At 39.2% G+C, this 12321-nt stretch overlaps 1 protein-coding gene across 1 annotated transcript in view; it reads left to right on the top strand.

Annotated features, from left to right (window-relative positions):
* ipo11 (importin 11) overlaps nt 1-12321 on the top strand; it is a 121005-nt gene that overhangs the window by 88310 nt on the left and 20374 nt on the right. Inside the window, exons 27-28 of the mRNA XM_083979549.1 lie at nt 3387-3482; nt 5276-5360. Coding sequence (XP_083835675.1) covers nt 3387-3482; nt 5276-5360 — 181 coding nt within the window. The remainder of the gene's footprint in view (nt 1-3386; nt 3483-5275; nt 5361-12321) is intronic.

Raw genomic sequence — 12321 nt, 5'->3', positions numbered from 1 at the left:
CAGTGTACATTCTGTGACAGTGTTGTCATATTACTTTGTCCGAACAGCAGTATGCAGCTCCCAATTGTTCCTGTTTCATACCAGTGCTTTGTGATACAGTATTCAGAAATGGAACTAAATGTGTGCCTTGAAGCATTTCATGAGAAGTATTTGAATCACTTATACCACTAAGATTCAAAGTGAAAAGCATGTGAAACAGCTCGAAGTATTCAAGTTTGGTGTGTCTCGTTACTATATGCTACAATGTGTTTTCATTCCAATGGAACAGTCTGGAATATTACATAGAAAAAGCCATCTTCCTTTTGTAAAACATGCAGCTGTATCAGCTTTATTTGAGTAGTGGATGAGTGAATTCTCCAAGAACAGTTGAAATTAGATGGCATATAATTAGATGAGAAGGCTATTGGCAGTGTTCAGTAGCTTACTTTGTTGCTTCAGACTTTCATCACTTGATCACATATTCTTTTCTGTCTCTTTTCAGTTCAAACACACCGCTTGTAGTCTGGAACAGATAGTACTCCTTTCACTTTTATACCTTATTTTTTAATCAACTTGTTCACTACTTTTCTTGCTGTTTGTGACTAGTTGAACACATAAATGTCTTGTTTGTCCTCTGATAAGTAGCCCTAACTTTTTTTTTGCACCATCAGGGCACTAGGATGTTCCATTTGGTATTTAACATGCACAGCCATAAGGTCATTTACACAGAGGACTGCTTAAGTCATCAGAAGCTCTCGTTCAGCCTTTTTTATAGTAGCAGTTCATCATCACTTGACAGTCTGCTTTTCTAAGGCAAAGCTTCTGTTAAGAAATGCCAATACTAAACAAGAGTAAGGACCTTAATAACTTATTGTTTTTATAACCAGTGATTTTATGACTTTGCTGCTTTGTGTCCCATTTTGCTATTTGTATTCACATTTATTTGATTCTAATTAATAAGCCAATACACGTTTATTGCCTAGATTTCCTCTACTCACATTTTTCTCTTATTGGTAATAGCAGTTGTATCTCAAAGTTGATGCAACATGTAAGGAATCAAATGCTCCCCTTCAATAGACTGCAAGTGCTTTCTGTCTCATCAAAGTTTTGATTAGTGGTTATATTTAATTAAAAACATTTAGTCTGCTGTGTTGAATTATGCTTTTACTTTGTAGCACTAGGGTATGTAATTAAAGTGTTATCCAGATCATTTTGACTTAAAGATGTAAAGCACTGGACATACCTGGTTGTAGCCTTGCATACATGCATACATACCTGTTTGAGCATTTCTGTTACTGCATGCAGCACTGTCATTAGAATATTCATCAATGCAATTTGTAGCTTTGATCGAAATTATTTAAGCCATGGCCTCAATTTACCAAAGCAGTGGCTGTAGCAAAATGTAAGATCTTTCACGCTGCCTTCAGCCCTGGAGTCATGCACTCTCTTCTCACTCCACCAAAGCACTTTGACTATTTATTAGGGTCTGCTCTAATGATCTAAATCAGTGATGCTCAACAGTCTCAAGTGCAATCAGTGATGCTTATTGGAAATCCACTTGCATCAAGTTCATTTTGAATATACAGTACATGCCCTTTGTAACCAGGAACAAGTTGTGTCAAGAGGAGGTATTACAGCAGTTAGCCAGTTTCTAAAAAGAATAAAGTTTTTTTCTGTAATTGAGATTGATTGCAGAAAGAGAAACTAAGTAACAAGGACTACAATCTGATAAATATTTTTGAATTAATTCACTGCAGGCCAGAAGTTCACGGTCAAAACGGTTAATTTTTGATGCAACCTTCACTGGTTACTGTCCTGTGCTGCCCTGCAGCAGCCTTTTGTTTGAGTGAGAGCATTACAGAGACACTTGATTCTGATGAGGACTTTGTTGCTGTGAGTAGTTTGCCTTTGCACGTAGCCCATCAGCTCTCAGATCAGGTTTCCACTTACACTGATTTGAATGACGGGCGTGAAACAGCAGTAGTCATCAGCCATTAGAAAACAATCACTGGAGAAGTGTTGTGTCGGACAGAATTGACACGTTTAAATGTGTGATGGAGTATCTTTAATACCATGCCTGCATCCAGTTGTTGCTATGGTTGTCAATTTAAAACTATTATTGGGGAACTGGGGGCAGAGAAGTTCAGTGATTTTACATTCACAGGACATTAGCAGTGACTGATTGAAACAAACAACTATTCAAATTCAGTTTTTCATCCTTGTTTAACACTATCAAAATTGTCAGCAGCTGTTTAATATAATTTATCCTTTCTTCTGTGTCTTATATTTGGTTGGAGAAACACAGCTTTTCTCACACACCAGTGTAGAAATAGGATTGTAGTTCATAACCACAGTCTGGCTCAGTGGATCCAGTTATTCCTGTTGCTCAGCTTTCACTTTGTCTCAGTCTTAATGGCAGTATACAACATGAATATGTACTGTATTGAGTAGAGGACATGGAAAATATCCCCACATATGAGATTTGTCTATGTGCACTGGCAGAGCATGTGTCTATCCTGTGCTGATTTTTCCATTTTTTAGCCACACTTCACGCTCAGTGAACTCTTATGCAGCATTGCCTGGGGTCCACCCAGCCAAATACTTGAACTGACAGAACATTTGATGCATGACTGCCCATACCCACACATAGTCAGTCTGTGTGTCTGTATTCTTTTCCCTCCTTGCTTTTTATTCCTATCGACAAGGGAAACCCCACTTTTTTCCAGCTTGAGGGAAAAAGGAGGTCTAAAATAATTCATCAATGACTGCTGCTCATCTCAAAGCTGAGAAAAAAATAAAAGACAATAAGCTTCACTGATTTTTATTTTTCACACTTGAATGTTTGCTTTGAGACAATAAAGCTCCCTTACGGCCACAAAATAACCCTAACCCTGTGTGATTGATTGGTGTAATGACAGCATCTTTTTATGGGATCATAAAAGTAGAGAAATGTTTTCAGTGTTACCCTTTTTATGATTTGGACTCTTTTGATTATCCATTCTCTTTTTATTTGGACTTTGTTTCAGTTACATGTTCCTACCAGGTGCACACAAAGGGAATAGAAATGAAATGTTATTTCCAAAAGCCAAAGGTGACATGGTGAGGTAGGAATGCATAAAAACAGAGCAATCTGGCCATGGATACTGTGATGTGAATTGTTGAATGGCACTACCACTGCAGCATCCTTTTCTCTGGATGGCCATTCTTTTTTTTTTGACAGCTACTTTATAGTGGTCACTGTTGCCAGGAATTAACCCAGTCAATCAACCAGTTGCTTCTTTGGACAAATACCCATCTCTCTCTGTATCCCTGTCTCATTCACACACACACACACACACTTGTATACACACTTCAGGTGAATTGATGATCTCATGAGTAATGAGTCTCTGTTGTCTGTGTGTTATCAGCGTGATCCAGGACAAGTTCTGTGGCATCATCAACATCTGCGTTGAGGCACTGCATGACGTAATGACAGAAGATACTGAAACAGGCACCTTTAAAGAGTAAGTATCCAAAGAGGAGGAAAACAAATTACATAAATTCTTCTGAATCATTCAGATGACACCTCCCGGTCATTGTCTTCATGAGTGACTGAAGTTTGTAATTTTGACAAAGATTGTGCATGATGACTATAGACAGGTGAAACATTTTGTTGTACTTGAAGCTGTGTCGTTGCAGATATGCTGCTGAAGATCCAATTTATCAAAAACAAAACTGAAAGAGTGTAAAAATAATGACACATCATGAGCCACTTACTCGTGGATCGTGTCAACGCACTGAAGGAAGCTGAGTTGTAGTGTTGGATGGGACACATTTCTCTAGAAAAATAATGGTCTGTGAAATGGCCCAGAAAACAGTGGCTCACTATGGAAGGAGTTACTAACACAGACACTCTGCGCCATCACTCTCTTCCTTGGTAGTCTATCCCTTTAGCACGGGGCTCACTTCATCGTCAGTGTTAAGAAAATGTCATCATTACTTTTTCCCTTAGATGTCCCAGTGTGAAATGAACGTAGATGTGGCCTTGTAAGATGAACTGCAAAGCTGTGTTGTTCCTTTTTTTTTAAATAACACTTTGAATTGCTTTGGTTCCGTGTTGTGCATCACAACAAATAGGAGTTTTTTTCACTGTGTAGAAATGCAATCAACTGAGACGGGTAACATTGGGTAACGTAATCTTCCTGTTTCAAGCAGAAATTAAGTTTTAAATTAAAAAGGACTTTCCTTTTACTTGTCTGTTGTCATTGGTGGTTTGGAATTGTTCTTGCATGGTTAGAATAAGAATGAGAATTATTGCCATCATTTATAAATTCAATATAATAACATGCCAATCAGCGAGCCAGTGCTGCACAGTGCTCCAACCCCATGTCACATGACTACTATCCAAGAAACTAAAAGTTGTGCTGAACTATACAGGCCCAATCCAAGTCAATGGGGGAAAAAATCATCAATTGTAGTAGTGCAGAGTTGTTCTTTCAAGGTGAGTTTCTGGGCACCTGATGAACGCAGTCCAATATTCACACTGTTTTTGATCATCCACTTCTGAGGGAAATATCTGACTCTTTATTCGTAATGTGCTTTACAAGTTCCTAAAGCAGTTGCTAGTTGGTTAGTTTGCAAAGTTTCTAGTTTGATACAAAAGTACAGTCACATGAGACCCAACTTATTTATCAACACCTAACCAAAACCACAATCTTTCTCCAACCTCACAGATGGTAGAAATGTGCTCTGTGTGCCCCACATTGCCCCATTGATACATTGCTATGAAAATCATTGCTTGCTTTGAAGTCATGCACATCCCAAAAGAATAAGATTATCTTGTTGTATTTAAGCTGTATTTCTCAAAAACACAGTATATTCCCTTTCTTCCCACCCAGTTTAGTGAGTTATTTTTGCTTGAGTTTGAGTTAAGGTAGAATTGAATTAGAATTTCTGATCATGAGTTTTCAAGTATTACATGTCAAAGTCAGGTAATATGACATTCATGTAACTTCCCCTACCATATCTCTACTCAGAAGAATGAAGTAACAAGGACAAAGGAAATAAAAGACCATACAGACTTTGGACTGGGTACAAAGGTTTCTCTTGTAATTCTCTCTGCATGCAGATGAACCAATATGAATAGCAGGCAGAGCTGTGTACGAAAGTGCCAGAGGGTTCAGCCTTCTTTTTTTTTCTTCTATATCTTTTTTTTGTGCACCTTTGAGTGTGCATGCTGCCAGTGCTGAAATTGTCTCCTACTGTGCAGGCTTGTGTGTGCTTATTAATATTGAGTTGAATATTATTGTGTTTGCAGCTGCATGCTGATGAGCCATTTTGAAGAACCCAAGCTAAGTGATGATGAGGAGCCTCCAACTGAGCAGGACAAGAGGAAGAAACTGGTGAGTGGGACACACCCACTTGTATACACACAGTAGTTTTAATTTCACAATCACTAGAAGATTTTTGTCACTGTGAGCTGTTCATATTGTAGATTTTCTTTTCTTTTTTTTTCTTTTTTTGAATGCCTACAGTATAGAAATGTTGTGCTCTCCAGTCGTGCTATCCACTTGGCTCTCATAATACAAAATTAAAACACCTATTATTAAAATAAGCACCATGATTTAAAGCCCAGATAAAATGTATTTCTCTTGTAAGAACAGAAAATGTGGTGATTTTATACACTTGTTAGTCAGGTACCGATTCAGATCCCCCTCTTAGCTTCAATAGCTGCTGCAGCTTTTCAGGTACCGCAACCATGTAATCACTTAAGCACAGCCCCCAGGTACACTAATGTATCAAAGTAGCCTGCTGTGAGTCACCTTAGGTAAGGGTGGATGTTGCTGAGTACCCATAAATGGCCTCTAGGTGGGGGGTGTATACCAATTAAATAGTACAATGATGCACATGTGTATTTGCATGCATTCCTTTGCTTCTCTGTCACGCCATGAACGCTCAGAAATTGTAACACTCAGATTGTTAAGATATTGTTCAATTATGGTGTTGGCACCTCTCTGTGTATGCAGTCTTCTCCAAATGAGTGCCTGAGAAAAATTCAATTCATATACAAATGAGACTTCATCGCTGTTTGAATGAAGAAATGCAGCTGTATTTATTTCCTGGTGTGACTTTGTGTGACTTTTCCCGTGTGCGTGAGTATGTGTGCCTTCACTGGTCGGCACACCACTGTACTTATCACCTCAGCCCAGACCCTGACTTTTTTGCTCCAGGGAGGAGAGAAGAGGAGACTTAAAGTCACACCTCTCCTGGCTTCGTAATATTTGTGGGTGTGCGTGCTTGAGGATGTGCATGCATCCATGTGTGCACGTGACCGGTGTGCCCACATGAGACCGTTTTGAGCCTGGGCAGAAAGTTAATGAGAAATCAAACCGGTGACATTTATTGACTCCAGTTTAGCATGCTTTATAGCTCCTGTCCTTGGCAGGTGTGTGCATATTTATATGAAAGCATTCATGTGCATTAAAATGTGTATGTTTGTGCCAGGCAGAAAGAGCTAGTGAGGGACCTCTCATAATAAATAGTAACCTCGAAACTGTCCTGTTTGTGCATCCGTGCCTCACTTTGATAAATGTATCCAGACAATGGATGGGCAGCGTACAGAATGTGATGAATAAATTCCAAGCAATCACTCCCACATTGGTTAATTATGTTAAGGTTTACTTGCACTGAGTGGCACTCGCTGTTTAGCCAGCTTTCAACAAAAGCTGCCATGTATGTCAACCATCTGCACGGTTAGGTGAGGGGCTCTGGTGCTTTGCCAATCAGGCAGCAGGTAAAGAAAGGAAGTCTCGATATGAAAACTGGCACATGAAATGTGACATCTCTGGAGATAATGGCGCTTGAAGGAGTGAAAGAGGTTAAGCAATGCTAACTACACATATTTGGATACACCTGCACACACTGCAGTCTCAAGCCCTTTTCATATAGTACATAAACACTAGGGTTTGGCTATTTCTATATGGGTTGTTGTCCTTGCCGGGTGTGAAGATGCTCCAATGTTAACTGTTGGTTTTTTTGTTTGTTTTTTCATAACAATGACAATACACTTTTTCTTGATAGGGATTGGACTTGGTTGACAAACATTCAGGCGTCTCTAGAGACATTTGACTGGGTTCAAGTCAGGGCTTTTAGCCACTGCTGTTTTGTCCAGGCTGTGTGTAAGGATCTTTGTCCTGTTGGTTCTTATCTTAAGACTTCATCTGTTCATATACTTCCTCACTTTCTACTTGCTACTTTCTGCTCTGCTCATCAAGTAGTCTAACCACAGTCTCTCTGCTAGATATGTGGTGTTTTGTCTTTTTGAATTACACTGCCGCTTCCTTTGGGGCAACTGCATAAAGGATGGAAAGAGTGAATATAAGAAAAAAAGTTAAATTACCTTGATCATGGCCTGACATCACTTTCTCCAATGTTTTCTTCTCCTCCCTGTCTCTAGTTTACTACTCCCTCTGTAGCTCATTTATCCTGCTGGTATTGTAAAGCATGTGTGACTTTTATTCGTCTTCTATGTCCAGGTTGACATCTGGGAGCTTCTCCTCATGGGTACCTTACCTGACTCTCATAATGTATGTGACAAATTTAAAGGTTTTTCCAAAGTGAACGTCATTTCATGGTTAGGAAGTTTACTTCATTTAGCACAGCACAGAAATATGACTCCAGGGAATTTAATTAAAAATAAATAATTGGCACTCAACTAACATTTACTACATGTTGATGATAACATGATGAAGTGGTGAGTGAGAAATTACAAGTGAGTCACATATGACGGTGATAAAGCTGAATGAAACTGCTGGTAACTAAGTAATCATAAGCTGACAGTGCCCTCAAAGTCTGTTAGAAACCTTCTTCCCTGTCTATTTAAAATGAAAGAGAAGAGTAAGGCAGTGTGTGGTAGCTCAGTTGGCAGCTCCACTGAGAGGCTCTCCCACTGTGTGTATGTGTCTGTGGGGGATTATGCAGCAGTAGCCATGCTGCTTTGGTAGCTTTGCGTCATTCACAGTTCCAAAAATGTCGTAGTAATTACCATTAATGATAAACAAAGTAGTTTAGCATTATTGATCAGAAATGAAAACGAGTGAAGAGTATGAACACTTCACAGCAACATACTGCATAACATCTTTGTCTGCCAGATATTACCTGCTTACCTGCTACACATTACATGCTTATCTTGTGATGGGATGGTGGATTTCTACTCTTCCAGTCACAATATGTATTAAAAACAAGTTTTAGTGTATGCCTTAACTTGCTTTTGTTTACGGTCTTTCCAAACGAGCTGTAACATGAGCTTTATGGGAAAGGGTTACATAGTGATATGGATTAAGAAACACTTTTGTGAAAAACACACAAAAGGATCTCTGATGTAATATATTTTCTTTTGGTTCTGCATACTTCGAAGTGGCAAGTAATGGGCCTTTAAGAAGCTCAGTGTTCCTCCCCATCTGTCACCTTGTTCTTCTCTGCCCTCTGTTTGTGTGTGGATGGGGGGGCGTGTTCATGTTTTGTAGGCTCTTGTCTGGGATTTGTAAGGTTCCCTCACTTTGATCTGAATGTTCCAGGCAACTAGAGTAGGCTGGGGGCTGTGCTCGGGCCTCGGTAACATAAGGCATCATTTGATTCTTGTGCTTCATCTACAAGGTCAGCACCATCAAACAAGAAGAAGGATAGACAACATCAAAGACTTCCTCCATTGGGTACTAATGACATGGGCTCCGTCTGTTTCCCTTGGTGGCTCACATCCACTTGAGCGTTTTCTTCTTTTCTTTTACTGCACACGACTGTACATGTACAACACATACAGCTGATGATGCTGTATTTGTGTGAGGAGTTGCCAGTGACTGCTTCCACAAATGGGAAATGCACTCCCTTCGTGTAAGATGAAGGCTATGTCATTGTCTCAACTGATGAATGGAGAGATGAGAATGAAGTATCCAACATAATCCCTCACAACTTCAGCGGTATATTGTGCTACCTTACAGACAGTTTCAGGTTTTGATTTTTTTTTCTTTTGCTAAAATACTGAACTATTGGCCTTAAAATTTTAAATTTAATGGGGTGCACAAAGCAACACCAAATTGCATTTTTAGGGTGCACTCACACTAGGGCCAGTTGTTCCATACCGTGCTGAAGCATGAATGCCCCCCCTTCCCCGTCCCCCACTGGCCCCCACTCACATTACCCAGAACCCAAGTGCGCTCAAGCACGGTTGCCTCCGACACATCCATCATCACGTTGATATAGAGGGATTATTTGTTTACCAACATGGCGGATGTGTGCAACCTGACTGCAGAAAGAACGACACCTTTTAACTGTTTGACCGGTTGTCATGGTTATCTTGAAGTTTACTCAGAGCGATGTTAGCTAGCGATGTTGACGTAAACGTTAAAGCTTCAGTTGGAAACAATTATTCAGTCATATTTGCTGGATCTGTCACTATATTCTGATGAAATGGGTAATTTGGGACAAAATCGAACTCCTCTGGCCCCACCTACAGCCCGTAATCGTATTTGCCAAAATCCACCGCTCCCGGAGATTTTCCACCAGTCAGGTATAGGGGGCAGGAGTAGCAGCCAATCACAGCTACACGCCCTGCAGACACGTACGTACTGTATATGGGCAGAATGCTTGGTTTAGTCACACCAAAAGCAGTTGGCGCCAGCTCAGACTAAAAACTCCTTACACAGCATTATAGAAAGGAGCATGGACAACAGAAAGTAATAGACTGTGTCAAATAACAGGGCAGGGTGTGGAGGCTGATGCACACCTAAAAAATCTTGAAAAACAGGTGCGTTGGAGCATAGGTTAGGAGTGAACAAAGGAAAAAAGGGTCTCCCGCACACTGTCAAGTCACTTCCAAAAGACTTTAATAAAACAAACAAGTTTAAGGCTGGCAGCTGCATAACAAACAAAATAACAGGGCACAAATCATTCATTAAGTGCTTGAGCAAATCTTGAGATACTGTAGAATGGCAAAATACTATACTATATCATCAGGATTCATGAAAATTACTGTTTCCAGCACAATTTCCCGTCTACAAAACTAACTCTGAACTCTAAAAAAAGGGAAGGAGTTCCACCGCACACAAAGGGGTCGTATAAACACTTATTCATTTATTTAAAAAGTCAAGCAGCAACGCATTTCACCCGTGTGGGCTTCATCAGGCTAACTCTGAACTCTGTTTTGAGAAGAAATGAGGATCAGAGTTGCCAAAGTCTTAGTTAAACCCAACCCCAGTGAAATATGCGGCATGACAAATATTGTCAGCCACCCGTAGTACAAATGGGACTTTGGTTAAAATTCCAATTAGAAGACTTCCTCTAGTAAAACTTTTGATGATTTAATGACTGTGAAAGGGCATCACATTAATTGTGGCTGTGTTGAAATTTGAGAAGAGGAAGATAAAATAATCATACCTATTATGTTGCTGCCCCATGGCTGTTGCTCAGGGTGAATAGAAAACATTATCTAGCATGAAAATGTCCTTTAGTTTTCATTATTTTGCTTAGATTAGCAATTAGAGTGATTTAGTTTTCTTTAAATGGCAATCCCATTAAATATGCATGCTTTGATGTTTAATAAAAAAAAAAACATAGAAAATGATACCTGTTACACTATTAACCAGTAGCTCATATTGCTCAGAGTGAACCAAAAATGCTTTGATGAATTACAGATTAATCATGAAATTGTTTTTGTCATTCAAAAGCGTTTCATTATTTCATTTTAATGAACAATAAAACTGACTCCAGCGGTCCTCTGAGGTATATATTTATAGGAAATGAGTTTCAGTGTGTTATCAATTCACTCTGGGCCACACAAAGCATTAGTAATGAAGACTTACTATTCTTGCTTTATTATTGCTCCTAGTCTCAAGCAGACCATCAGTGTCAGCATAATTTGGTTTTGTTGAATAACAGACCTCTCTGACAGTGTTATTTTGCAGCACAAGATATAAAGATTCTTCTTTGTGCTGCCTAAGGCACACACAGATATCAAAATTAGTTTCCATCTCTTTCACTTCTCAGTTTTACTGCCATTTGTCCCTGAGAGTACTGGGAGTTGTACTGTAGGCTCTAAGAGTATGGCTATACAGTATTTCCAATATGATTCAGTTTACTACTTTTTAAATTAACCAAAAGTTGAGTAACTTGCTGTCATGGTTGCTCAGAAATGCATTTTTTTATGGCATTTTATTACATGGGAATACATTGAATGGACTTCAACTTAATAAATGGGTCTTTTAGTAGATTCAGATTTTAAATCATGTTTAAGAAATAGCGTTTACATAGAATGTAATTAAGCAATATATTTCATGTGGATTTCTGGTTTTATTTCTATTCTTTTCTTTTCATTAATCCACCCCACATGAATTCTTGACCATCATTTGAAGAAAATCCTAAATCTAGTGCAAAAGTTACAGTTTGTTAAACCAATTATACACAATACATATAAGATGAGGGTTTGGGTGTTCACTCTTTTTACTGGTGGGACATTTCAAGTGGGCTCGGTAATTATGGCAAGCTCTAAAAGGTCTAAAAAATTACCAGCGTTGAATTATTGAGTTGATTACACACACTACTTAATGGCACTAAACTCTGTCCTGCCATTGTTTTAATTGAGAGATCCCAAGCAGCAGAAAATTACATATTGTGTGTTTAAACACAGCTGCATAGAAGGTCATAACGACTGTTATGTCTACAGCAGTGTATCATGAAGACAAAGGAGAAACCCAAATGAGTGGCAGCTTTACTGGTAGCCTAAGCCAAGTTCTATTGTGGTAGAACATAGGAAACTTTCCAAGGCACTGAATTGTTGTACAATAAGGCTAGTCACAATAAAGACACAACATTTCTAGAGCAATCACCAAGACATGATGTACAGTATAATACAATAAGTCTCATCATTAATTTGCTATATTTAAGCATATTCACAGAAGACATTTTGACTCAGGAAAAGCACAGGTGTAAGTAATAATATGAATGATGGCTCAGTCTCATTTAGTGTCCCAGTAGATCAGGCCACCATGCACTTTACTGGGACCTCTTCTGAGTGGAAAGCAGCCTGATTAATGTAGTCAAATACTTTCCCTGTTATGAAATGTCAAAGGGTTTGCCATGACAAGGCTGGACTGGAGGCCATGCACACCTGTGATAAAGCCACACAGGTGATCTTAATTATTTTTGGCTGATTACACCCCTCAGGACCAATCATCATCTCAGTTGCATCTGTTCAGCTGGACAGCCACCATCCTTTTGATTAATCTTGGAAGTTGTGTTAGTTATGTTTCAATCAAGCTTCCTGCACATCCTGAATGTCACGTCAATACACATCAGTGTAAACTCTGAACC

The sequence above is a fragment of the Trachurus trachurus genome (assembly GCF_905171665.1).
Source record: "Trachurus trachurus genome assembly, chromosome: 9".
In the NCBI taxonomy this organism is placed as follows: Eukaryota; Metazoa; Chordata; class Actinopteri; order Carangiformes; family Carangidae; genus Trachurus; species Trachurus trachurus.
The sequence above is the reverse complement of the archived record's forward strand: the minus strand, read 5'-3'. Positions and strand labels throughout refer to the sequence as shown.